This window comes from Tursiops truncatus, chromosome 16, assembly GCF_011762595.2.
Source record: "Tursiops truncatus isolate mTurTru1 chromosome 16, mTurTru1.mat.Y, whole genome shotgun sequence".
Taxonomy (NCBI): domain Eukaryota; kingdom Metazoa; phylum Chordata; class Mammalia; order Artiodactyla; family Delphinidae; genus Tursiops; species Tursiops truncatus.
The window spans coordinates 81,070,820-81,098,781 of NC_047049.1; the positions used below are offsets into that span (position 1 = coordinate 81,070,820).

The 27,962-nt window shown below is 50.8% G+C and overlaps 1 protein-coding gene across 2 annotated transcripts in view; it reads left to right on the top strand.

Moving 5' to 3' along the window:
* The window catches only part of C16H1orf198 (chromosome 16 C1orf198 homolog), a 33,479-nt gene extending 9,511 nt beyond the window's left edge, over positions 1–23,968 (top strand). The window contains exons 2-4 of one of the 2 annotated variants that reach the window (XM_033841525.2): positions 2,655–2,705; positions 17,932–18,444; positions 21,146–23,968. In XM_033841525.2, coding sequence (XP_033697416.1) covers positions 2,655–2,705; positions 17,932–18,444; positions 21,146–21,202 — 621 coding nt within the window. In that variant the 3' untranslated portion in view covers positions 21,203–23,968. The remainder of the gene's footprint in view (positions 1–2,654; positions 2,706–17,931; positions 18,445–21,145) is intronic. The other variant, XM_033841526.2, reaches the window with a different exon arrangement.
* Positions 23,969–27,962: the final 3,994 nt, after the last annotated feature.

The window sequence follows — 27,962 nt, forward strand, 5'->3', positions numbered from 1 at the left end:
GGACACTTTTTTGAAGAATGGATTTTAATTTTTGGAGCAGTCTTAGGTTCCCAGCAAAAGCGAGTAGAAAGTACAGATTTCTGAACTACCGCCTACTGTCACACATGTGCACCCTCTGCTACTACCAACACACGCCCACCAGAGTGGAAGATTTGTTACAATGGATGAACCCACACAGCATTGTTGCCCAACATCCATAGTTTCCACTGGGGTTTACTCTTGCTGTGGTGCGTTCTGTGGGTTTTGAGAAAAGCATCCATCATTACCGCGTGGTACAGAGTATTTCACTGTCCTGAAAATCCTCTGTGCTCTGCCTACTCAGCCCTTCTTCTGTTCAACCCTGGGAGCCACTGATCTTTTTATTGTCTCCATAGTTTTGCCTGTTTCAGGATGTCATATAGTTGGAATCATATAATATATATAGCCTTTTCAGATTCTTTTATTGTGGTACAATATTCAGAACATAAAATTGACCGTGCTAACCACTTTTAGGTGTACAGTCAGTACGTTCACCGTGTTGTACAGCCACCACCACTCTCCACTTCTACAACTTTGCAATCCTGATGCCGTTTTGCATGCAACTGCCTGGAAAGCCTGTGCTTGCCCCAACGCTCTTTGTGGCTGGAGTGTGCAGCCAGTGGCTGACATCAGAGCTTCAATCACATTTTTGTTTGGCATGTTTATTTTTGTTAAGTGCTTTATTATTATTTTTTTTATGAGCTCAGAATTGCAGAAATCTAAGGAATTTGCCCCTTGACTCCGTTTCTTTCTGGAGCAAACAAAAGATTATTGACTCGACACCAAGTTGGGGAGAAATCACAGTGCACCCCTCTGTCTGCAGCCCCCTTGGAATTTCAGCCTGTCTGCGCTGCAGCCACTGGAGCCTGCTGGCTCACCAAGCCCCAGGCTACATCTTTCTTCTTCAGTCTTGCACTCATTCATCTTCCAAAGCCAAAAACCTTCTTAGTGTGTTCTTTGCAGATTTCAAAGGGACTCAAGCTGCATAATTAACATTCAGAGGATCGATCATATCACATGAGAAAGGGTGTCCAGCTCCGGTGTGTCCTGCTTTTGGTCAGTGGTCCTGTCCCCTTCTCTGCCTCTGCCTGAATCTCCACACGCCTCCTCTGTCCCCTGAGGTGGCCACTGGGCTTGTCCCCCGCCCCCCCGCCACCTCCCCATAGAGGGGGCACATTTACCAGTTGGTTTCCCTTTGCCCTTTTCCACAGGTCCAAATCTAGAACAAAGGGAACATACATTCCATCAGCCTCCTTTATTTTTCCCATGTGAAAACAAAGTCCTTCTTGTTTTATTGCTTCTAAGAGGAACTTAGAGGGTCCTGAGATGACAGAGTTTTAAGGACTTTCAGGTCATTGAGCTCAACTGCGCTCCTCTCCCACGCCCTGACCACACACACAGACCTGGATGCAGGAGCCCCTCAGCCGAGACTTGTTAACTCACATTTCTGCTTTTGGAGGGACGCAGTCTGTAAGTTGAGGAGTGCACTTGGACTTAACTGAGGTTCCCAATGGGAGCGTAGTGGCCCACGTTCCCTCTCATTTTTAAAGTTTTGCCTGACAGCCAGGAGTGAATAGGAGACATAGCTTTTAGAGGCCAAGGCTGGGGATGGAGTTGGTACTGAAGGAAGTGGACTCTCTGCAGAACTCCAGGAGGGGGAAGGGAGCCAGGTAACCTAGCTCTGGGGCTAGGGAGTGCCTCTGGGTGCGAAGACGTCATGTACCTGGGGTGCTTTATGCAAGGACAGTCTCAGTTCAAAATATTTTATGCCATTTTCAGTCTGTATCGCCCAGGATGTCCCAGTTTTTGGTTCAGAAAATAAGATTCCTCAGCAGAAGCTGGGCACACGTGAGACATTTGCTAGTATAGGAATACAGCTGGAGAGTTGGAGGGGTGGCCTAGGAAAGGCGATCTTACAAACCTTTGTTCGGGTCAGTGGATCCAAGGTCAGACTCTCAGTGACTGTTCGAAGGGCTCCTTCTCTCTTGTTCCGCTTGTGAGGGTCGGAAGGATTTCAGAGTTTTCACTATAATTAGGCAGCTGCATTCAGTTGGCATTTTCTTCACTGACAGGCTGGTCACTGCCTTTCAGATCTCTGGTAGGCACTTAGGGGGATGGCGGGGGGCGATGCTCAGACAGTTACAGGTGTTGATTGGCAGATAATCACCCGGCCTCCTTTTCCTCTGTTACCTCATTTTATCCTCACAACAGCCCCGCAGGGGCAGCGCAGTTCTCCTTTCACAGATGAGGAAACTGAGGCTCAAAAGGCTAAGTCATCTTCCCCTGGCCGTGTGGCTAGGCGCTGGCAGGGCCGAGACCTGAGCCCGGAAGCCCTGTTTCCTTCCCCTCGGCCTCCCTGTCATCGAGTCCGTCCTGGGGCTCCCAGGCATTCATCGAATGTCCGTTTGGCAGGGGACGGGCGTACCTGGCAGCCGCGGCCAGCAGGGTGAGGGGGGAGCCAGACCAAGAAGGTCAGCACATTCTCTGCAGAGCGCGACAACTTCAGGCTTGTTTTGAGCCGGGACTTGGGATTCTTCTTGCTGAAGTTTGGTTCCCCCATGGCCTCGGGTGGTGGCTGTCTGCGCGGGGTCCCTTTGGGTTTGGATTTCAGATTTATTCTTGAATTTTTATTTCAGGACATAACTTGGCAAGATGAGCACTCTGCCCCTTTCTCCTGGGAAACGAGGGTAAGTTGGGTTAAATTTAGATTTGTTTGTCTTCTTAAAAAGCGTGGCGTCCTTAGGTATTTTCCGTTCAGCCCTTGGTGGGCTCAGACGGCCGCGGGCTGCGGGTGATGCGCCCCCTGCCGGTGGGAGAGGAGAGGTGGAGGGGCGGGGCCTGCGCCGCGTTGGGCTTGGTGATGGATGGAAGCGTGGCGGTCGGCGCGCTGGGCACGGTCGGCGCACCTGTCCTGGGAAAAGCAGGGGCAGCCCCTCGGGGGGCTTTCTCGGCTCACACTTCTGCCCACCAGCACTCAGTGCCTTGTTGGGGGCTCCATAAGGCAAAGCTTTGAGGGAAGCTTTTCTTGGCGGGGGGACGGGGTGGTTAAGAGCTGCTTTTATTAAAGTGAAATGCGAAGGGCAGCCGAGACGGGAAGGTGGGTGGATGTGGAGACAAGGCTGCAGATGCATCAGAACTGCCTGCAAGAGTCACCTCAAAGGCAGAGTCCTGAGGGAAGAAGGGAGGAGGGGAAGAGTGCCCTTGGTACCCTTTGAAACTGGAGTAGCCGGTGGATACAGATGTGCAACCCAGCCTGGGCACCTGTTGCTGGTCCCCAGTCATTCGTTTATTGCTGTTAGTGTTGTTGTTGCCAAAGTTGCCTAAAAGTATCAAGCGTAACGGGGTTTGTCCGTTTCCCCATTCTCCCCAGTTGTCCCGGTACAAGTGCATTAATAAGTAGCGCAAAATGACCAAAAGGCAGGTGTCTCAAACCCAAGGAAGAGAAGGGAAAAGACCAGGATTCTCTGAATTCTAGAACATTCTCTGCTGTGTGTTGGAGGGTCCTTTCCCTAGTGGGGGTGGCCAGGACGGCTGTGTACCTGCAATAGGGCTTAGGCTTGAGGCTGGATCAGGGCTTTCAAGCCCTGACACTTGAAGGGGCTTGTTTCTTGGTTTTCCACTTGTCCCTACAGTTGCTCATCCTGGTAGAAACGGCGTCCAGGGGCTGTAGGGAGGGTGGGTCAGAGAGGGATGCGGCAGTGGGGGGGGCTCTGCAAGCCACCTGAGAGGCCCTCAGGGGTCTGTGTCTTAAAATGAAGGATTTGATGAGGGCTCAGATGGATGAGGGCAGCCGGCGGCGTTGCCCACAGGCGGCGCGGTTGGTTAGCTGATTGCCCCAAGTGACGCGAGCCGCCCTAGGATGAGGAAGCCTGTGAAAGTTGAGGGGACCCTTACGTGAGAGTTGAGAGGTGGCTTTTGCGAATACGTGGCATTAATGCAGATGGCCGTACTCCTCCCGCAAGCACAGACTCCTGCCTTGGGGAGTCCAGAACGTCAGGTCCTAAACATCCTAAAAATAAAGATGCAAATGCCTGCATCCTGCATGCGTGATTTTTTTTTTATTTCCGTGGCAGATTAATAACCTAGGTCTGCGCAGAGGGCAGGGCGAGCGACAACGTTGTGCCTGGAATGGGAGTCTCCTTCAGGATCTGGACACTGGTTAAGGGGTGGCTGAACCAGCGAGGGTGGCTGGGAGGCAGCCAGAGAGGGTGAGGGGCAGCCTGGGTTTGCAGCTTCCGAGCTCCGAGACCCACCCACAAATCCCTTGTCCAGTGACAGGGCAAAGGGAGTTGGAGGTGGCTAGAAGGGACCTCGCCACAGTGACGTTCAACCAGGGCCGTCAATACTCCTTTTATATGGGTTCCCCAGATGGGTAACTGACAAGCACTACAGTTAAGTCCCCTACATAGGAACCTTCAAGTTACAAACTTTCAAAGATGGGAACCATCCACGTCAGGCGTGAGGGAAACTGCAGCTTCCTCCGTCTCCTATTGCTGGCGCTCCTTTAGCTCTACCGTCTCCCACCTCCTCTCCCTCCTCCAGTCAGTACCTCTTCTTGCCTGTTCACTCGATGCCAGCCCCTGGACGCCAGCTGTTGTCCTGGACTACTGTCCTTTTCAAGGGACTGTACTGTAAGACTAAACATGTTTTATTTTTTGTTTGTTTTTTATGTGTCATTTGTGCGAAAGGTATCTTAAACCTGTTACAGTACAGTACTAGATAGCCCATGTGTTAGTTGGGTACCTACATACAACTCGTTCGTATGTAGGGCCCTTACTGTAATCCTAGGCAGATGGGCAGTCTGCAGGGGGGAGTGGACAGCCTCGGGGACAGTGGCCCGGAAGGCAGCACAGATGTTACTGGACTGGGCCCTGTGTTTGATGATGTCTCAGTGATGAAGACAGAGTAGTCGAATTAGTTAAAATGCCCCGAGCCCCAAGTCCATCGTGCCCCCCACGAGGATATCTACTCTCGTAAGAATTTACCTTGTTAAATGTTCCTGAGTCAGCCGTTTGTGGGACGGGATGTTTCATCTGTTATTACCTTGATGCAGATGACATTCTGGGGCAAGGACGGGGCAGCACCTGGGGCGGCTGCTGAGAATGAGGCTCATTGTGGGAACAGGTGCCGGGAAAAGGTCTCCAGAACAAGGTGTGCTGACCCAGTCCAGCACGGGTCACACTCGTGCTGGTGTTAACTGTCCACAGACACCATCCAGGTCCCTTAGGAACCTGCATAAATTGAGAAGGCTTGATAAAGTTAAGTCAATATGTGTTGCTCATTTTAATTAACTTGTTTGGTTTTTTTTTTTAGTAAAAGGTAGTCTTTGTGGCTCAGTTCTCAGTTTCATTTTTTTTTCCGTTGTAGTATAGTTACTTTACAGTGTTGTGTTAGTTTCTGCTGTACAATGAAGTGAACCAGCTGTATGTATACTGTATCCCCTCCCTCTTGGACCTCCCTCCCACCGCGCCCCTCCCCCATCCCACCCATCTAGGTCATCACAGAGCACGAGCTGAGCTTCCCGTGCTATACAGCAGGTTCCCACTAGCTATGTGTTTTACACAGGGTGGTGTATTTATGTCAATCCTAATCTCCCAATTCATTTCACGTTCCCTTTCAATGAGAGAATTAGCTTATTTCATGAACAGGTGGGCTGTGTCCTCACCTTTTGATTTGAGCTCTCAAAATCACACTTACGTGATTTAAAGTCAGAACTTTGTAGGGGCAAAACAGAGAGCGTTCCAGAGAGCAAAGGGCCTTACCCCTGCTCTGTCATCAAGAGTCAGAGTTCCACCACCCGCCTCTCCCCAGCTGAAGTGCGAGTGCCCACCTCTCTGCATTGTCACGCCCTTCCTTAGGACTGAAAGACAGATGAGAACTTTGGAGAGCTGCATGCAGGAGCTGGGTTAGCCAGGGCAGGGTGGCCCCGACCTCCAGCTGCAAGGCTGGAGACTCTGTCATTTGATGACTCTGATGCATGGCAGGCACCTCACTCCTTCGCGGCTTGGAGCAGCCATTTCTTTGCTCTTGATTCTGGGGGTCAGTGGTCTGGGCAGGGCTCGGCCGGGCTGTTCTGTGGGCCTCGCCGGGGACCGCTCATGTGTCATCTGACGGCCGATGGGAGCTGGTTGCTCTAGGGTACCTTCTCTTCTGTGTCCGGTTGGGGCCACATGTGTCCAGCGAGCTACGTGTTGGTGGAAGAGTTCCCTCGGGTGAGAGTGGAAGCCGACAGGGTCTTCCGAGGCTGAGGCTTGGGAACCAAAGTATCCCCTCTGCTTTGTTCTAATGGTCAAATCGAGGCACAGTCCAGCCCGAATTTGGGGTGTGAGAACATGGATCGCAGCTGCTAATGGACAGTTGCAGAGAATTTGTGCCATTTCAAATCAAAGACTCCACGCTCTGACAGCCCCGACAGCGGGTCGTTTCATTTGATTGTCTATCATCCACTGACGTTTTTTTTTGAATTTTAAATTGTGGTAAAATACACATCCCATAAAATGTACCCTCTTAGCCGTTTGTAAGTGTGCAGTTCGGTGGCCTTAAGTGCATTCACACTGTTGTGCAGCCGCCACCATCCATCTCCAGAACTTTATCATCTTCCCAAACTGCAACTCTGTTCCTTTTAAGCCGAAAGCCCCTTTCCCCCTCCCCCAGCCCCTGGCAACCACCCTTCTACTTCCTGTCTCTATGACATCATTCACTGACTTTTTTCAAAAATCCGGCGGACGTTGATTGTCCTTCTACTCTGGGACAGACGTTATGGTTAAGGCTCAAAGGTGAGTAAACACTTGCTCTCGGCAAAGATCCCAGCGTGGGGATGACGGCGCCTGGGGCAGAACTCACAAGGAGGGCCACTTCAGCCACACGACCCTTCCTCCAGTCATGTTCCTTCGTTCACCTGACGCATATTTACATACACGTTGGTAGATACGGTCTCATGCCTTCTGCAGCTATTCACTTCAGCAGACTTTTTTTTTTTTTTTTTTTTGGCCGTGCTGCGCGGCATGTGGGATCTTAGTTCCCCGACCAGGGATCGAACCCGCGCCCCCTGCAGTGGAAGTGCGGAATCTTAACCGCTGGACCACCAGGGAGGTCCCCACTTCTGTAGATATTTAAGGATGGCCAACTAAGTGCCTAGCTCTTTCTCAGCTCTGACTTCTCAGCCACCAGTCGATCAGCTGAGGCCAGACCCCAGGTGATGACTGTTGAGCACAGAGCCGAGAATCTCAGGGATTTGGGATTTCTTCCCAGTTTTTGCTCCTCTGTCTGGACTCCTTCCTTTGGGCCAGCCCATGGCCGAGGACCCCTGCAGAGACCTGCAGAGACCTGCAGAGCGTGGACGCGCTGGTGCTGTCTGTCCCTGAAAGGCGGCTCTGACCAGGAGAGGCCTCGATGCCGGGCAAGCACTGCCCGTTTCCTCAGATCCTGCTCGGTCTTCCAGCCTGCCCTCCCCTCCTGGGTCACCTCCTGCCAAGGCCGGGCCAGGCCTGATGCCTCTGTCGCTCCGGAAGGGAGGCTCCGAGGCAGAAGTGCCCGTCCCGGTCGGGTGAGGTGCCCTTGGTCATCATCTTTCCCCTCATCCGTCAGCTTGGCAGGTGTGCTGGGGGCCAGGGCACCTGCAGGGCCCCACGGCGGAGTCCTTTCTCCTGTCCTGAGGTTCCACGGGGAAAACACTCAGCACTTGGAATGCTTCAGAGAGGGGAATCGGGAGGAGAGGATGCTTCGCGCTGCCGCCCCTCTGGGCTGGGGGGTTTACAGGAGACCCCTGCAGAGGCAGGTCAGGCCCTAGCGCCGGGTGGCTGGACTCTGGGGATGCCACGCCCACCGTGCTCGCCTCCCCCCAGGCGGTCTGGATTTTCCCTTTCTGTCTACCCGAGTCCTTCACCCGAGGTTCGGCTGCCTCTTTGGGGATCGTAAGTCAGCTGGGTGGGGATCAGCTCCTTGATCTCCGAGGGTCAACACAGACCACTCCTGGAGTAGGGGGCCTCTCAGCCGCTCCTCAGGAGGAGAAGTAAGCCTGGGAGCCCAGCGTCTCCGCGGGCTGGGGTCCACACCAGGGATCTGCAGGCACGTCAAATTCTCTCACCCAGGAGGTCAGCGTCGCTGCCCCCGCCGCGGGCCGGATGCCGGGGCTCAGGGGCGGCGGTAACGGGCAGGCGGGTTGAATCGAGGAAGAGGGATTGGAGCTTGGGTCTGTCTGTGGCTAACAGGCATCTCTTGCCCACACGGGACAGAAGGGTGTTCCGTCGGGATGTCCGTACATGGAGCGTTCCCTGGGTTCCCAGGTACGGCTCTGCCTGGCTGTCACCCCTCACCACCAGCCCAAAGTTTCTGAGAAACGCAGGGCCGTGGAGCCCCGCCGTGCTCCCATCACAGCATAGCTCCTGCTTGGGGACCCTCACGGAGACCCCCGTCTCTGCCCAGCAGTGAAGCCTCCCTCCCCCTCCCCCTGCCCCTCCCCCGTGCCGTCTCTAGCTCACCTTCCTGAGATCCAGAGCAGGCCTGTGGCCCCCTGCTCTGGACCTTTCCTGGCTCTTGTAGGTGCAGTGGCCTGTCAGCTCCTCAGCCCAGGGCCCGGCCTGCTGCTGTGGCCCCAAGGGTCCTTCCCGCCGGTCTCTTCTCCAGCCCCACAGCCCTGCCCCATGGCACCGACCTCACCTGCCTCGGTGCCTTGCCCAGCCCCCTGGCCCCAGCCACCTGTGCAGGTCCCACCTGCCCCCAGACCCGGAGCAGATTCCGTTCCTGTGTTTCTCCCAGTTACTGTGACAGCCGGGCAGCTCCCACAGGACCCCGATCTGTGCTGAGCACCTTGGGGGCATTTCCTCAGCTAATCCCCACAATGCGTGCTTTGACAGATGAGGAAACAGAGGCCCAGAGTGAGGGGGTGTGAGCTAGATGTCCCAGCCCAGCGCCGTGTGCTTCACCCCTTGCTGCAGCGTCTGCAACTGTCCCCCTTCCGTGTCCCCTCTGAGAAGCTCTGCGCTAGGCGGACACACGTTAATGTCACCGGTGGTGCTCTTTGTTGGTGCGTCTTGTCCCTGCGAGACGACAGGCACCTGGAGGGCAGAGGCTCCTGTCCTTCCCTTGTGGCCTTATGACCGCAGACTCCTGCACACCCACTGTCTGGTGGGTGTCTGGTGGGTTTTCCCCAGGCTCGTTGCCATGGGGCCCAACAGCTGGGCCCTATCCATCGTCTGCCCGGCTCCCTGGTGAAAATACAGGAGCGTCCTCTAGTCCCTGGGGCCTCGCGGTTAGGGGCGGGTGGTCCCCAGACCCTGTGCCCCCTGCCCCGCTGGCCTGGAGGGCCTGACACCCCCAGTCTCAGTGGCTAGGCCGTGCTGTCTCTTCCCCACCGGCTCGTCATCTACTAATTTTTAGATTCTAAGAGTTTTTCGTATCTTCCCCTCTTCTTATTCCTTTTCCTCCTTTGGCGGGGGAGGTGGAGGAGGGTAAATGTTAAATGGTTTGTGAATTTATTAGGATTTGCTCCAGTAAAGCTATTGTATCTTCTGACAATGTTTCTGCAGCCTTCATCTCAGCAGTTCAGACCCGCCAGAGGCCGCCAAGCCAAACAGTTAGTTTTGGTCGCCTGCACCCTCCTTTACTGAAATATCACACATTCCTCTCCAGTGAGTGGGACGTAAAAATAGACACTGGGCTCAGTTTTGGGCTTTCTGTTTTTAGAACGGACGTGGCCAGCTAAGACCCAGTTTCCCACATGGGGAGGCTGACACCCAGGCCCAGCTCAGTGCGTAGCCCTGGGGCTCCAGCCGGGGCGCCTGGGACGTAGAGGGTAGCGCCGTCAGCATCGCTGTGAGGAGGGGAGAGGGCTTCCCGAGTGCCCCTCACTGTTCCGTCTCAGCCATCTCGTGTAGGACCGCGGGCTTGAGTCCCCCTCCGGCTTGCTGTGCGAGCTGGCGCTACTCTTCACCTGGTGCAGCCTCCTGGGCAGCCTGCTGTCACTGGGCCCCGCTCGGCGCAGGGCACCGGGTTCCCGAGAGCTTTGTCCACACCTGGAAAAATGGACTTTTCCCAGAAATCAGAAGATTGCACGGGAACTTCCTGACTTGCTAGCGTTCATCACAGGCTCCAGACGCAGCCCCCTGCTGGGCTGTCAGGTCTCGAGGCAGGGCTGGCCTCCCCTGGTCACTGATCGGCTCCAGTGTCAGAGGGCCCCCTTGCATAGCCTCAGGGCGACGGGGGAAGGTGAGGTCAGAGACCCGTCGGAAGCACAGGCTCTGTGGGGGGGTCCAGGGGCAACACGGCGGCTGCAGTACATCCCTGTGGGGAGTGTCTCAGCTCAGATTCCACGCCAGACACCGGGCCAGGATGGGGCTTCAGAGTCGCGCTTACTTCCGGACGCAGACACGGCCCGCATGTCCCAGCCACGGGCACCACGCCCCCGGTGACCAGAGGAAGGCGGGGAGGGGCCAGCGCCCGGAGGGGATCCAGTGGGAGTACTGCTGACCCCTCAGGAAACTTAGATGCCTCTGACCAAGCAGAACAGGAGCAGAGCCCAGTAGCCTGCGTTTACTGAGCACTTACTATGTGCCAGGCCTCGTTCTAAAACAACAGCCCAGGGAGTAAGAATACTCCGATTTTACTAGAGAAGAAAAGAGTCCAGGCTCAGGCTGGGTCGTTGGTGGGTTTGCCCTTTACCGAGAGGAGCTGGCTCGGGGAAGAAGGTAGCTGTGGCTTCGGGCCAGTGAGCAGGAGACGCCTCTGAAGGGGACCTGGGGCTTAGGGCACCTCCCGGGAGAAAGCACGGGAGGGAGCAGAGGCGCCAGGCTGAGCCCTGGTCTGGGAGGTAAGGGGGCGGCCCAGGGAGGGTGGAGTCACCGTGCAAAAAGCAATGAAAGCTCTCCCAAAGCACAGAGGGAGCTGCAGTGCAGGTGCCGCTTCTGTGTGACCTGGACAACAGCGCGTCTTTGAAAATGACCAGGAGCCCCTCTTCACCATGTCCTGGTCCAGTTTTGCTGGCGTTCTGGGGTCTTGGAGCCAAGTAAGATGAACTCTGGTCAGGAAAAAGGACGCTTTGCCCCTCTTCTTCTTTCTTTGCCCGCCCCTTCCCAACAGGCATGTGTTTTAAACACAAACCACAAACCTTTGCCCTTTGGGGCGAGGAGTGGGAAAGAAAGAGACCCTCACCAGTGCAGCTGATCAAGGAGGACTGTTTCTTAAAAGGGGGTTATAGTCATATTTTATTTGCAGAATGGAAAACAACACATGCCTGGGCAAAAAGGCTCAGCAGCTGACACACTAGAACGTTTTTTCTTCTGTAAGTTCTTGTTTTCCCCATTTTCACCCCGGGGCGCCCCAAACCAAGTAGCCATCCCCGTCAGCCTGGCCCTCTCTTCTACCGAGACGTCCCCCTCCCTGAGGGGCTCTCACGAGGGCTCCGGTAGCCCAAGGAGCCCTGAAAGCCTCCGTGTTCTGTTGCATGTTGTCACTCCAGCCAGCTAAGTTCTGCGCGGTGCCCTGATCGAGGGCCTGAAGCAGTCCTGGAACCACTGTGGCTGACTTCTCTCCCCAGCATCCCTGGCTCGGCCCAGTGCGGTCCTGTGCCTAGACTCATGTTCAGCCCAGCTTTCCGGGAGCTTCTCCCCACTGGAGAGATGGCTGATCCTAAAAGAGCCTAGTGTTTGACGAACCACTCAAAGTGTTTTCTTTACCCCACAATTTCCAGATCAATCTCAACTCTTTTCTCTCAGGCTCAGTCCCCACTTCCAAGCTATTTCTAGCACTTTGCTTATTTAAAGAACTCATCATCTCTGTGCCCACATTCTCCCTGTATTTTATTGTGGAGTTTGGAAATATGCAGAGTATTGAGAATGACTCACTCAGAAACAGCCCTTTAAAAATCAGATTAGGTCACTGACATACAGAAGTCCTGCCACGTATGGGGATCGCTGGTGTTCACATGGACATCGTCCCTGGCGGCCACTGGCTTTTTAGGTGTGGTGTGATGCCCAGCACAGCTGCAGGCCTCGGAATCACTTGCTCCAGATTGAAATCCCAGCTGCTCTTAATGGACTAGTGACCTAGGACAATTCACTCATTTGCTCCAGACCTCCATTTTCTCCGTTGTAGAATAAAAACTTTTTAGGAGAAAAGCCCAACAACAAAGAAAACTGTGCCTGGTGCACTGGATGTGCTCAGAGTCTGCATTTGTTCTGAGCTCCAGCACCTGAGCTTTGATTTTTTTTTTTTTAATGTCTAGATTAAAAAAAATTTTTTTTATTGAAGTAGAGTTGATTTACAATGTTGTGCCCATCTCTGCTGTACAGCAGTGACTCAGTTATACACGTACAGACATTCTTTCTTTATATTCTTTTCCATTATGGCTTATCACAGGGTATTCAATATAGTTCCCTGTGCTGTGATCTTGTCGTTTATCCATCCTGTATGTAATAGTTTACATCTGCTAACCCCAAACTCCCAGTCTATCCCTCTCCCTCTCCACTGGCAACCACAAGTCTGTTCTCTATGTCTGTGAGTCTGTTTCTGTTTTGTAGATAGGTTCACCTGTGCCACATTTTAGATTCCACATATAAGTGATATCATATGATATTTGTCTGCCTCTTTCTGACTTACTTCAATTAGTATAATAATCCCTAGTTGCATCCTTGTTGCTGCAAATGGCATTTTTTCATTCTTTTTTATGACTGAGTAGTATTCCATTGTTTATATGTACCACATCTTTATCCATTCATCTGTCGATGGACATTTAGGTTGTTTCCTAAACATGTTTCCATGTCTTGGCTATTGTGAAGAGTGCTGCTGTGAACATAGGGGTGCATGTTTCTTTTTGAATTATAGTTTTGTCCGGGTATATTCCCAGGAGTGGGATTGCTGGGTCATATGGCAATTCTACTTTTAGCTTTCTGAGGAACCTCCATACTGGTTTGCGTAGTGGCTGGACCAACTTACATTCTCACCAACAGTGTAGGAGGGTTCCCTTTTCTCCACATCGTCTCCAGCATTTGTTATTTGTAGACTTTTTAGTGATGACCATTCTGACTGGTGTGAGGTGGTGCCACTCTGTAGTTCTGATTTGCATTTCTCTAATAATTAGTGATGTTGAGCATCTTTTCATGTGCCTACTGGCCACCTATGTGTCTTCTCTGGAGAAATGTTTGTTAAGGTCTCCTGCCCATTGTTGGATCGGGTTATTTGTTGTTGAGCTGTATGAGTTGTTTGTATATTTTGGAGATTAAGCCCTTGTTGGTTGCATCATTTGCAAGTATTTTCTCCCATTCTGTAGGTTGCCTTTTCGGGGTTTTTTTATGGTTTTCTTTGCTGCACAAAAGCTTGTAAGTTTGACTAGGTCCCATTTGTTTACTTTTGTTTTTATTTCTGTTGCCTTGGGAGACCAACCTAAGGAAACATTGGTACGATTTATGTCAGAGAATGTTTTTCCTGTGTTCTCTTCTAGGAGTTTTATGGTGTCTTGTCTTATGTTTAAGTCTTTAAGCCATTTTGAGTTTATTTTTGTGTATGGTGTGAGGGTGTGTTCGAACATCATTGATTTACATGCGGCTGTCCAACTTTCCCAACACCACTTGCTGAAGAGACTGTCTTTTTCCCATTTTATATTCTTGCCTCCTTTGTTGAAGATCAATTGACTGTAGGTGTGTGGGTTTATTTCTGGGTTCTTTATTCTGTTCCATTTATCCGTATGCCTGTTTTTGTAGTGATACCACACAGTTTTGATTACTGTAGCTTTGTAGTATTGTCTGAAGTCTAGGAGAGTTATGCCTCCTGCTTTGTTTTTTATTTTTTCCTCAGGATTGCTCTAGCAATTCTGGGTCTTTTATGGTTCCATATACATTTTTGGGTTATTTGTTCTAGTTCTGTGAAAAATGTCATGGGTAATTTGATAGGGATCTCATTGAATCTGTAAATTGCTTTGGGTAGTATTGCCATTTTAGCAGTGTTCATTCTTCCAGTCCAAGAGCATGGGATATATTTCCATTTCTTTGAATCCTCTTTTATTTCCTTTATTAATATTTTATAGTTCTCAGTGTATAAATCACCTCCTTGGTCGGGTTTATTCCTAGGTTTTTTTTTCTTTTTGGTGTAATTTTAAAAAGCTTTTTTTTTTGTTTGTTTGGTTTTTTTTACATTCCCTTTCTGACATTTCACTGTTAGTGTAAAGGAATGCAACTGATTTCTGAACGTTAATCTTGTATCCTGCTACTTTGCTGCATTCATTTATTAGATCTAGTAGTTTTTGTGTGGAGTCCTTAGGGTTTTCTATATATAGTATCATGTCATCTGCATATAGTAACAGTTTTACTTCTTTCCTTTCAACTTGGATACCTTTTATTTCTTTTTCTTGTCTGATTGCTGTGGCTAGGACTTCCAATTCTATGTTAAAGAGAAGTGGAGAGAGTGGACATCCTTGTCTTGTTCCAGATTTTAGTGGGAAGGCTTTCGGCTTTTCACTGTTGAGTATTGTATTGGCTGTGGGTTTGTCATAAATGGCTTTTATTATGTTGAGGTATGTTCCCTCTATTCCCACTTTGGTAAGAGTTTTTAATCATGAATGAATGTTGAATTTTGTCAAATGCTTTTTCTGCATCTATTGAGATGATCATGTGGTTTTGGACTTTTCTTTTGTTAATGTGGTGTGCGTTGATTTATTTGCGTATGTTGAACCATCCTTGTGAACCTGGGATGAATCCCACTCGGTTGTGGTGTGTGATCTTTTTTATGTGTTGTTGGATTTGGTTTGCTAATATTTTGTTGAGAATTTTTGCATCTATATTCATGAAATATATTGTCCTGTAATTTTCTTTTTTAGTGGTGTCTTTGTCTGGTTTTGGTATCCGGGTGATGGTGGCTTCATAGAATGTCTTTGGGAGTGTTCCCTCCTCTTCAATCTTTTGGAAGAGTTTGAGAAGAATCAGTATAAATTCTTCTTTGTATGTTTGGTAGAATTCACCTGTGAAGCCATCTGGTCCTGGACTTTTGTTTGTAGGAATTTTTTTTATTACAGATTCTACTTCACTTCTAGTGATCAGTCTGTTCAAATTATCTATTTCTTCTTGATTCAATTTTGGTGGTCTGTAAGTTTCTAGAAAGTTGTCCATTTCTTCTAGGTTGTCAGATTTGTTGGCATGTAATTGTTCATAGAATTCTCTTATGGTTTTTTTGTATTTCTACAGTAACAGTTGAGATTTCTCCTTTTTCATTTCTTATTTTATTTGGGTTCTTTCTCTTTTCTTCTTGGTGAGCCTGGCTAGAGGTTTGTCAATTTTGTTTATCCTTTCAAAGAACCAGCTCTTGGTTTTGTTAATTTTTTCTATGTTTTTTTTAACCTCTGTTTTTTTTTTTTTTCCGGTACGCGGGCCTCTCACTGTTGTGGCCCCTCCCGTTGCGGAGCACAGGCTCCGGACACGCAGGCTCAGCGGCCATGGCTCACGGGCCCAGCCGCTCCGCGGCATGTGGGATCTTCCTGGACCGGGGCACAAACCTGTGTCTCCTGCATCGGCAGGCGGACTCTCAACCACTGCGCCACCAGGGAAGCCCCTAACCTGTGTTTTATTTATTTCCTCCCTGATATTTATTATTTCCTTCCTTCTGCTGACTTTAGGATTTTGTTCTTCTTTTTCTAATCATTTTAGGTGATAGGTTAGTTTGTTTACTTGAGATTTGTCTTGTTTTCTGATGAAGGCCCAGTCCCCTCCCCAGGGTCTGACCCCCGAAGCCTGAGCCTCAGCACCCAGCCCCCATCCGCTCCAGCAGTGGAGCAGACAAGCGCCTCAGGCTGGGGAGTGCCGGTCTGCACAGACCCTCTGTGCAGGTCTCTCTCCACTTTGCCCTCTGCACACCTGTTGCTGTGCTACGCTATGAGGCTCTGAATGGGCTTTGATGTTTTCTCTTGGGTTCTATTTCTTATAACCCTGAGCTTCAAGGCAGCCTGTGCTTGTGTTTGGAGCTGGAGTTCCTTGTGGCCTCATCGTCTTGAGGAGAGACCTGTGGCCCTCAGAATCTGGGCTTTTAGGAAGAGTCTCAGCCAGAGAGAAGTGAAGGCGTATGCATTAAAGTAATAGAGAACCATGTTAGCACAGTTGTAAATTATACTCAGTGACAACACGGAAGCAGTGGCTGCAGTTGCTACTCTGATATAGCTGGCAGCGTTAGAAATCAGGGCAGCCCCTGGCAAACAAATTTGGTATGCACCCAAAACCACAATAAAAGAAAGGTTTAAACCTGTTGTAGTTTGGTACTTCACTTCCGGAAATCTGTCTGAAGAAATTAACTCCAAATGGGGGAGAGCTGTATCCATGAAGATGTTCTGGAAGCCTCAATTATAACGACAGAAATTAAAAGCAGCAAACTGATAAAAAGAAAATGGGAAAGTAGATGGTGGGACAGCCACTCAATGAAATATCTTGTGCCCATTCAAACTAATGATTACAAAGACAACATAACACCATTGATGTCGCTTCTGGTTAAGTGAAGAAACGATACCCAAAATTATATGCATAACAGAACTGCAACGTCATAAAATACGTATCTGAGAAAGATTACACAAAACTACACAAACTAATAGAGATTATGGGAAGAGGGAAAGGTTATGAAAGATTTTTTTTCTAATTCCTCAAATTTTAGTATGTAGTTTTAATACTTTTATTTTTAAAAGAAGAAGAGGAAGGGAATGTGTGAGGGAGCAGAAGTGGAGAGGAAGAGAAGAATGTTCCAGTTTAATTTGAGAGATGCCTGAGGCAGCAGATTGCTCACTCTGCAGGGCTTGGGGACGCCACCCTCCAGGGTGCTCCACTGTAAGGAGGCGTTAGGTTTCCACTCAGTGGTTTGTTGGTCAGAACAGCTCAGCCCTACCACTTTTAGAGGTCACAGTGGTTAGCAGCATCAGATCAAGGAAAGTGTTTCTGGGGCACTTGGATGTGGGGTGTGGACCCTGCCCTGCCCTCAGGGGTTCCCCACCTAACAGGGCCAGGACCAGCTGAGAGCAGCAGGATAGCACCGAGGAGATCACAGGAGAGGAAGACTGTCTTGTCAGCTCGGGCAGCTGTGACAGATACCGCAGACTGGGGGCATCCAGTAACAGACGTCTGCTTCTCACAGTTCTGGGGCTGGGAGTCCGAGGTCACGGTGCCAGCAGGGTTGGTCCTGGGGAGACCCTCTTCCTGACTTGCAGACAGCCGCCTTCTCACTGTGTCCTTACATGGTGCAGAAAGAGAGCATCTCTCGGGGCACTAATCCTGTCCTGGGGGCTCCACCCTCATGACCTCACCTAAACCTCCTAAAGGCCCTGCCTCCAAATACTAACTTCGGGAGTTAGACCTTCAACATGTGAATTTGGGGCACACAAACATGCAGTGTGTAGCGGGCGTGCAGGCGGAGTGTGGGATGGAGGCGTGGGAGGGGGATCACATCTTTGCAGCCGCGCACAGGCCTGCCCTTGACTTTCTTGCTTTAGTCCAGGGAAGCGGGGTCTGGCTGCTGGTTTTTCCTTCACCCTTGCTGGCTGCCATCGGTCAGGAAGGCAGAGGCCCGTGAGGTGGGGACTTGGTTCTGGGTTTTGACCCTCACTGCAGTGCTGTCGTGCTGACTGTGCACCCTTCCTTGTCACCCCCTGGGGGGCAGTCACCCTCCTCAGGAAGGGGCGGGAGTCCCTCCTGAAGAGGCGGGTGGGTGATCTGCCCACCAAGCAGAGGCCTTAGTCGTCAGTCAGATTCAGGAGTCCGAGCTGTTCGTAGCCTCCAGTGTGACAGGATGTGACAGCTTGTGCCGCGTTTCAGGGCTGTGATGGCGGACAGGCAGTGCCAGCAAATGGACAGCAGGCGGCGCTGTTGCCACTGGGGGGACGTGTGGGCCGGCACACCTGTCCCGTTGACCGCATGTGTCGCTCTCTTCTTTCCCTCCCTCCCCGCATCCCGCTAGAGTCAGATGGAGTTCAGCGTGTCCTTCTTGTCCATCCAAGAGCCGAGCTGCAGCACCTCCACCGAGCCCAGGCCGCTGTCCAAAGCCCCTCAGGGCTCGCAGGCCCTCCGGCCCTCCCAGGGCAGCAAGTCCTCCAGCCTGGATGCTCTGGGTCCCGCCGCCCGGAAGGAAGAGGAAGCGTCCTTCTGGAAGATCAATGCAGAGCGGTCCCGGGGGGAGGGCCCTGAGGCCGAGTTCCAGTCGCTGACCCCCAGCCAGATCAAGTCTATGGAGAAAGGGGAAAAGGTCTTGCCTGTCTGTTACCGGCAGGAGCCCGCCCCGAAGGCCAGGGAGGCCAAGGTGGAAAAGTCCAGCAGCCTGCGCCAGGAGCAGGGGGTCCTGCCCAGCGTCAGCGTGGAGCGAGAGAGACCCCAGCCCGCCCAGGCCTGCAGCAGCCCGCTGAGCGAAGCCGCCGCCTCCGAGCCCGTGGGGGACACGGACGGTGCTCTGTTCTCGGAACCCGTGCCTGTACAGGTGGGTGCCTTGCTTCCGGCCAGGGGCTCCTTCCTCCCGAGTGGCCAGGGCCACCTCACGTGGGTGGGCGGACCACAGATGCCCCCATTTTCTCCTTCCTCTGCCATCCCTCGGAGGACTTCTGGGTTCAGGTCTGCTGGGTTGTCGCTCAGCTTGGCGACCAACACACAGGCAGGAGACGTGTTCTGTGAAGCCGTCTGGTGCCGTGACCCGTTTGCCTGTTCCGTGGTTGTGTCCCAGATGCCCACCGCCCTTCCCCAGTTGTGTGAGGGCAGGTACGGAAGGGACGCAGGGGGCAGTGAGCAGAGGACTCGAGGGGGAAGGCAGCAGTGTGGGTGGGATTTGGATGCCGTCTCCACGCAGTGGCCTGGGAGGCTGGGCTGCAGTGTCGGTGAGGAAGGGACCCGCAGATGTCCCAAGGGACATGGGGGAAGTGGCTGGGACCCCAAGCCTCTGCCAGGAGAGCAGCCGTGCTTGTTTGGGGACCACGGGAGACTTGCCTCAGGAATGATGGGCCACTTCTCATTTCCACGCAAAACAGGGTTAGGTGTCCAGGGAGGAGTCCTTAAGAAAGGACTTCTTTCTGGGAACAGAGGAAAAGGAAGAGAAAGATGTGAGAGGTTCACTGGCTGCAGTGCCGTGTGTCGTGAAGAAAGAGCCCTGCAAGAGAATAGGCAGCATGGGTGACTTCTCCATGTTTTCCCAGTTTTGTGGAGCGCCAACTGTTGTCTTTATCAGCTGTTCTGCATTGCTTGAGAAAACTCAGCAAAGAGAAGAGAAAATGAATAAATAAATAAATAAATAAATAAATAGGTAGGTGTATTTCAGAGGGAGGCTGTGTTTTGTTTTGTTTTTAATAAATTTATTTATTTTATTTATTTTTGGCTGCATTGGGTCTTCGTTGCAGCACGCAGGCTTTCTCTAGTTGCGGCGAGTGGAGGCTACTCTTCGTTGCAGTGCGCGGGCTTCTCATTGCGGTGGCTTCTCTTGTTGTGGAGCACGGGCTCTAGGCTTGAGGGCTTCAGTAGCTGTGGCTCGCGGGCTCTAGAGGGCAGGCTCTGTAGTTGTGGCGCACGGGCTTCTCATTGCGGTGGCTTCTCTTGTTGCGGAGCACGGGCTCTAGGTGCGCAGGCTTCAGTAGTTGCAGCATGCGGGCTCAGTAGTTGTGGCTCATGGGCTGTAGAGCGCAGGCTCAGTAGTTGTGGCTCGTGGGCTCTAGAGCTCAGGCCCAGTAGTTGCGGTGCATGGGCTTAGTTGCTCCGTGGCATGTGGGATCCTCCCGGACCAGGGATCAAACCCGTGTCCCCTGCAGTGGCAGGCGGGTTCTTAACCACTGCGCCAGCAGGGCAGCCCCTGGTTGTGGGTTTTGTTGTTGAGCTGTGGTCATCCTCTGGGTGTTTCCTGGATTGGGGTTCCAGGCACGTCCACGCCTCTCTAAGCAGATGACCTAGTCAGTTGTCCTCCCGAAGAAGGGGAGCCCTGGAACGGGAGGCCCTCTGCCTTCCATCGTCCAGCCTGTCCCTCCTTTCAGGGCCTCCCGCCACCTTAGGCCGGCACTTTGGGCCCCTCCCTTGCCGCTCTGGTGCCCGGCTCCATCTCCGCCCTAATCTTCCTGCCCGGTGTTCTCTCTCCGACACTCTGCAGTGGGGTCCACTTCCTCCGAAGGAAGCATCTATATAAGCTACGTGAGGGTCTTCATTGTAACAAGACGCAGGAAAGCGTGTGTGTGGGGTTGGGGGCTGTGAGTAGGACAGAGCACCTGAAACCCTTTGAAAGAACAGATTTACGCGTGCACAGCACAGCGTGCAGTGCGGCTGCACGTAAGACACTGGTAGGAAACCAGGAAAAGGAACGTGTGCCTGAACGCCTTTGGCTCTTCGGGCTCTGGCTCAACCCGAGAGGCAGCAGAACTGGGCCTGGGACGTGCTTCAGAGGGAGCCGTTCAGCTCTGCGGCCTCCGCGTCAGCATCTTCTGTTTGCCGGTGTGTGGAGAGCACAGGGTCAAGGCTCCCTCGCTCGGGAAGACTGCGGCCACCAGGGAAACACGCACTCATGTTAGACCCGGGAGATGGGCCTCTCACCTCAGGCGGCTGGCAGAAGCCTGTGCAAATGTGTCTGAATTAGCGGCCTGTGCTCACAGACGGCCCTTTAAACCTACCCCATGTCTGTGAGTGGGCAGTCTGTGACCTGAAGAGTGGCCCTGGGTTAGGGAAGATCACTCCAGAACCTTCCGCATCATCTGAAAAGAATAAACTTTACATCCTTTCTCCATATTTTTCACTCCCTTAACTTGGTAATTTATTTTATTTTGTTTCGTCTGTCAGTGTGTGTGTGTGTTTCATGTTAGGCTCATATGAAACTTGTAACTTGTTCTCTCACTCCACAGTGACTAAATTTTAACGTGCCCATCATTCAACAATAGAAAAGCTCCGTTCTTCTCCTTTTCTCTGTGGGTAGTTCCGCAGGCTGCCCTCGGACACGCCTGGGGACGGGGCGGGGTGCGTGTTGGATCCTGGTGGAGTGTGGCTTGCACTGAGCTTTATTTAATTTTCTGGTTCCCAGCACTGAGGCAAATTGAGGTCAGGGAGCCTCTGAGATGGGAGCAGGCTATTTCATTTGGGTCATTTTAAATGAGGTGCTGTTTTTAGCTTATGCTAACTTAGTCTCATGCCTTATTTTGGTGTTTTTGTCCCTTCTACAGGTCAGCTCAAGTAATGTCATCTTGAAGACAGGATTTGATTTTCTGGACAATTGGTAAAATGTGTTAGACGAAACAAACCAAGAATCCCAAAATGTTTTCCGAAGCGGTGTGGCGAAGGAGAAGGGCAGCGTCCCCCTGTGTCTTTTGATAGTTTCTGTGCGCTCTTTTCTTAACCGTTTGGAAACTGGTAAATTTTGCCTTGTCCAGCTTTCCAGATTTTTCCCGTTTTGGTAAGAACAGATACCTGTGCTATTTTCAACGATTTGATTAACAGAAGTTTTACATTTGGAATTTTTAAAAACTCTTAGGAATTCGGTGAACCTTGTAAATAAACGTTCTGTTCTAGCTCCACCCAATTTTCCCCCTCCTCAGAGAAAGATGTTTCTCAACCCTGTCACAAAAATCATAAAGTGATTTCCATCTCCTCTCCTGTATCCCCTCCCTTTTAGAAATGCACGGGGCTCCTTTCAGTGGGTGGCTGTCCTCAGCAATAACGGTGCTGGGTGCTGGCTGTGCCCATGGGGAGACCTGCCCCACGTGGTGGGAGTCCTCGACGCCATGCTCCGGCTGTCCAGGCTTCCCTTGCTGAAGCCACACTTCTGCATCACGTGCCACCCTTCATTCTCACGTCATTTCCGGGAAACAGGTTGTTGGCATGTGATGGAGGTTGTCTTTAGGCTGCCGTGGTACTTATTCAAACTATTCATCATTGTTTATTAACGAGTTGCATGTTTAGAAGTTTTGTATTAACTTTACATTATTTTGTACCTAGATGTAGCAGTTGTAGGGCTACCACTTTTCTTGGGTTTGTACCAGTTTCCCTTTGGAAGTTCTTTGCTACTTCTGGGGCCTGTTGGGTGTTTCCTGTCCTGGGCACCTGCGGGTGTTGCTGGCAGACCAGGCCCTTCTGATTAGTTGTGTTAGAACCTTCCAGCGTGAAGCTGTTAGGGGCACTGGATGTCCTTCAACCCAAGGACTGGTCAAGCTGCGTCACAGTGGACACTCCCTCAACCCTGACCGCCAGCAGAAGCGGAGTCGAGTTTCTGCGTGGCCCGAGCGGCGCCCCCTGGAGACCTTCGTGGTCATGGCAACAGCATCTCCTGGAGGTGGACTCGGCTGCCCGCTTGACCTGTGTTCCCTGCTGCTGGGGAGGGGCGTTAGGGCAGCTCCGAGGCTGCCCGGGAGGACCGGGCGGGGAGCCGCTACCCCGCGGCCCCGGGTGGTGCGAGCCTGCAGTCGTGCCCGAGCGTGGTCTCCACGTTGCCTCTCACTGTGTTCTCCTCACCTGACGCCTTAATCCCTGCGAGTCCTGCCAGTGAGCACCTAGTTTCAGTATCAAAGTGTGTCTTTTTACGATGCCTTTCTGTTCCATAGGACCTTCTGAAATGGTTTTTAGAATATTTTATCTGGCTCCAAGGTGAAGAATGTGGCGACTTGTGTTTTCCAGAAAGTTTCTGCCAAAGCTGTGGCCTCGCCAACTTCTGGTTTGGTTTCTGCCAATTGCATCCTGTCCCTGAACTGCATTTGGCCCCTTGGGGTCTTGCATCTGACCTTCCTCCTTTAGTGACCGACGGTATCGTGGTGAATACATGTCCCTTCTGTACTGTTTAAGTATAGTTGAAACACTCAAGAGAAAAAAAGATTCCTAGCACGGCAATGAGGGGAAAACGAAATCCCAGCCGGGTGCCAGCCCTGCAGGTCAGCTGCTGAGCCTCGGAGCTGGGCTCGACACCTGCCCTCGCTTCCAGCTTTGAGGGCAGTGACCTTAGAACCCATGCTTGCCAGCAGGGTCCCCGTAAGAAAAAAAGATGTCTAGAAGGGAGTTCGCATTCCTTGGCGTTGGCGTAGCAGGGAAGAAAGATCTGCATCCCGGGACAGTTAGCCCGAGCTGAGGTGTCTGTTCTTTCGGGAGGTGACTCTGATTTCTTTCCCACTTTCTCATAAGACCCAGTATTCCCTTCAGGTTCTCCTGGGAAAGGAGGGGCACGGGGACTTTTGAGAGCTTCCACCTTCTTTAACACCATCTGGGGTCCAGTACCCAAGAGTATTCAGTTATCTGTAACAGTGTTTAAAGTTCCGTAGAGGTACAGCCTCCTGAGATTAAATGTAAACCCACAACTTGGGAAGTCCTAGAGGGAGTTCTGAAGTCGTGTTGCTTTGCTTTGCTTTCGGAAGCGCAGAAGCGTGAGAGGGAGAGGTGAAGGCCTGGAGGACGCGAGCTCATGGGTCTCCATCCCGCCCGACCCCGCAGATTCTCCTCTTAAGCCCGGGCAGCCTATGCAAAGACGATTCCTTTCACTGCCCTCCTGGGAATCTATGTTTAGTGTGTCCAAGTAAAGGAAAAATTAAACTTATACGTTTTGCCCCCTTTTTGCCATGTATCAAGAGGGCGTTTCTAAAACCAGAAGTTTCTAGTTATCATTTTAAAAACACACACTTTTCCGTTGAAGCCTAATGTGGTTTTGCATCCCCTCCCTCTGGCCACCCTGTTGTCTGCCCCTGGGGTTCAGCTCAAGGATTCAGTGTCTTGCTTTTGGTGACCGTCATTGGAAAATCTCCACCAGGAGGCTAGAGACCAGTCTCAGTTCTTTCACCTGCGACCCCCCCCCCCGCCCCCGCCCCTGCTGCCCCTGCCCTCTGGGCTTGGGAGTGCCACCCCCTGGGGACAGCAGGGTGTGGCACCCAGCCGCACCCGCCCCGTGGGTGTCACAGCAGCCTCCCTTTCTTTGATATATGTTTTCAAAAATGGAAACTTCTTACTGACTACTCATAACTTGGTTGTATTTTATATTAACAGCCTTTAATAAAGCCATTTAAAGTTTGCTCGACGTGTCTATTTGGGGCCTCTGCTGGGGCCAGCAAGCCTGCTAGGATGATTGCTGTTGAACAGAGGAGGAGAAAAGGACTCGTACTGGTGAAGGCCAGCTTGAAACCCCTTCAAAGCCCACTTTGCACAGTCCTGCCTTTGGCCCCCTGCACGCTGGTGGGAAGCAGTGGCCGAGGTGTACAGGCCCCCAGCAGACGAGGTGGGCTTTACCCCGGAGAGCTCTCATACAGCCTTCCGGTGACATGGAAAGCACGGCGTGTCTTTCCAGGGCCAGCTGGTTGCATCAGGTGACTGACTCAGAAAAGCAGGTGCAACCTCCCCGAATGCTTTCACCTCCAATGTGGTTGAACCCGATTTTTCTTGGAAGACATGCAGATTTAAGCATGGCCCGTCAATCTATTCTGTTCATTAAGGTGTCGGTGGTAAGTTACCAGCTGTAGATTGATGAGAATTTTTAGATGTCAATTTTTAAAACTAATATCCCCTCAAGAAAATGGGGATTCAGGCTGTCAGACTTCTCCTGAGTTATCGTGCACAGTGGGGCCTTGCTGCCTTGGGGACCATAGATTTCTGGGTGAGCAAGTGATTGTACTTGCTGCCTCTTTGGGCTAGGGTGATTTCAGGAATCAACTTCAGCAAGTATACAAAGACGTCTTTAATGAAAACTATAAAAAAAGAAAATAGAAGATGTAGAAGAAAAGCTGAATAATCCTAGGTGGGATAACTTAATATTATAAAAATGTTCATTTTCCTCAAATCATTTTATAAAGTTAGTGCAACCTCAACAAAAATGGCAGTTGGATATTTTGGTAAATTTGATAAATTTACACTAAATTTTAGGTGGAAAAATAATAGTTCACTGAAGAATGAGGGGGGCCTTGCCTGTCAGTTATGAAAACACGTTTATGGGTATTGGGGCAGGACTAGATTATTAGATCAATGCAGAGCTTGGGGACAAACTCACACATATAAGGAGACTTAGTTTACAATCAAAGTGGCATCACAGATTGGCAGGGGAAAGGCGGATTCACTGTAGGAGATATAAAAGTGGTTTCCTACACAATTCCACATAGAAGGTTGGGCTCCATATGGATTCAAGACCAAGTTATAAAACGTAAATGTGTAAAGCTAACAGAGGGAAAAATCTTGTGACCTAGGGGCAGGGAGGGCTTCTTTAATAAAGGTTCCAAAGGACAAACCATACAGCAAAATACTGATGACTCTCATCGATGAAAATTCAGGATTCCTGTCAGTGAAGAGCACTGTGGATAGAGTTAATTAGTGGAAAGGATGGGAGAAGATACTTGCTATGTCAACTCCAATAAAGGACAAATATCAAGAATACAGAGGGCACTCCTGCAAATCAACAAAAAGAGGCCAGCAACCTTAACAGAATTAACATTACAGAAAATCCTTAAAAACTGTCAAGCATATGAGAAAGTGCTTAAAATAATTGGTAATCAGAGAAAAAATTAGCTGGATAATGCCAAGTGTTGCAGAAAGGGGATAGAGCACTGGTTTTCAACTGGGGGTGATTTTGCCCCTCTTGGGGACCTTTGGTAGTGTTGGGAGACATTTTTTTTTTTTTTGTCACCGCAACTGAGGGAGAGTATGCCGTTTCATCTAGGGGCTGGAGGCCAGAGATCCTCCCAAACATCCTACAGTGCACAGGACAGCCCCAGAACAAAGATAATCTGGTCCAAAATGTCAGTAGTGCTGAGGTTGAGAAACCCTGGGATAGAGGAGCTGTACAGCCATGTGTCAGGAGTAATCTGGTGCTATTTTGCTAAACTAAGTGTTCGTATGTCCTGGGACCCTGCAGTTCCCCTCCAGGACATGTCTTATGGAAATTCTCACACAGGTACTTAAGGGACTATGTACAGGGCTGTTCACGGCAGCACTGTTTGTGGGAGTTGGAGGCTAAGTAGCTGCTATCATTGGGAAGATGTTTTGGTGAAATGTGATGGACCCACACCATGGATCATTACTGAAAGCAGCAAATTGGATGTGCACATGGCAACGTGGGTGGATCTGAACAACTAAACTACTGAGCAAAAGCAAGAACAATGGGATACAGAATAATCCCTTTTGCATAAATTAGAAACATGCACACAAAATAAGACATTTAACAGTGGGATGATTGCCTGTGGGAGGAACAGAGGTGGAAATAAGGGTAGCAGGGAAGAAATATAACAGAGAGCTCTAGAGTGGACCGGTGGTGGTCATGTTTCAGTAGATGCCTTTTGGCAAACAAGTTTGCCATCTTTTGTCATCTAGGTCTGTTACTGATCTCTCACATCAGACAGGATGTGAGACACTCTTGCTTAACTGGTGTGTTAGGTCGGAGGCGGCCCTTGGCCAGCACTGGTTAGATCTTTTGTGGCTTGGCTCTGTTTGCTTTTAATTTGTGTGACTCTGCAGTTGCACATCAGCCAACACCTCTAAACCCTGAATCAATCCATGCACTTCTCTAATAGCTGGTGGGGCAACTAAGCAGATTGGGAGGAGAGTGGGGGTGGGAATTAGTGACACCTGATGCCCTGTGCCTTAGGGAGCAGAGATGACACAGGCTGTGTGAGACTGGACAGGGCCCTCTGCGGAGGAGAAGATGATTTCATCAGTTGGCCAGTGCCTTTACCGCAGCAACCTGAAGTTTACCCCAACTAAGAATCTGCAGTAAAATTATACCCAGTAATATGTGCAAGGATCTTTAAAAATTATTCTAAATCTTCTAACTACACTACAGAAAGTGTAGAAAACATAGTCTACTGCTTTAACACAATACTGGCATCTTGAAGCATTTACTGCCGATCTTTTATTGTGAAAGTGTCCAAGTCCAAGCATGGAAAGCATGTGTCACAGGGACAGCCCAGACTGGAAATGAGGTCCAGATGCAAGTCTGGCAACCACATGGGCCCTGGTCATTCTCTTTGTGCCGTGTGCTCCATTGCTCTCCCTCCCTCCCCTCATCTTGTCTCCCTCCACGGATTCATGTCAACATCTAGCTCCAGGATTGCAATAATATATTTTTTTCTTCATAGTTCTTACTGTGTTGCAGCCTGGTGCTGGGCACTGGGAATTTCATAGTGTATAATACAGACAGAGTTGCTACCCTCACGCAGCTTACGTTCTAGTAGACTAGACTATGCATATGGACTATGCATATGGCCACACAATTTCATAGTTGGAGATTGTTAAAAGTAAACAAGGGGCTTCCCTGGTGGCGCAGTGGTTGAGAGTCCGCCTGCCGATGCAGGGGATGCGGGTTCGTGCCCCGGTCCGGGAAGATCCCACATGCCGCGGAGCGGCTAGGCCCGTGAGCCATGGCCGCTGAGCCTGCACGTCCGGAGCCTGTGCTCCGCAACGGGAGAGGCCACAACAGTGAGAGGCCCGCGTACCACCAAAAAAAATAAAATAAAATAAACAAGATTTCTTCTTCTGGCAATGATAGAGTAATCAGGACTAGACTCAGCCCTCTTGTTATAAACAACTAGAAAACTGGAGAAAACATACGTAACAGCAGCTTGTGTAGCCTTTGGACAACAGTCAAAGCAAGACTGATCTCGAGAGAAGGGAAACAAGTGAAGTGAAAGTCTTATAATCTTGGTTTTCTGACTTGAGGCATTTTTTAGACTGTGTTGCAAGGATTCTCACTGAGCTGAGGAGAATGAGTTCAGGGGTGAAAAAGATAGTTGGAATTTGTAGGGGGGAATTGTGTAGAGAAAGAGCTCCAGATAAGTGCCTAGGATTCCCCTTGAGTGTGTTGGAGACTATTTCTAGACTGCAGCACAGGGAAGGGAAAATCCAAACAGAGCCTGGCAGTCTTCCTGAGGTGAAGAGAATGAATTTGGAGTTGGGGAGGCAAAGGGGACTAGAATTAAAAGGGCAGAGTTCCAGAAAGGAACTCTGCATAGGAACTCCTTAAGTCTTTGGCCCAAAACAAATCTGTACATGTGTTGGGTGAACTCTTAATGTGCTGGGCAAGAACAA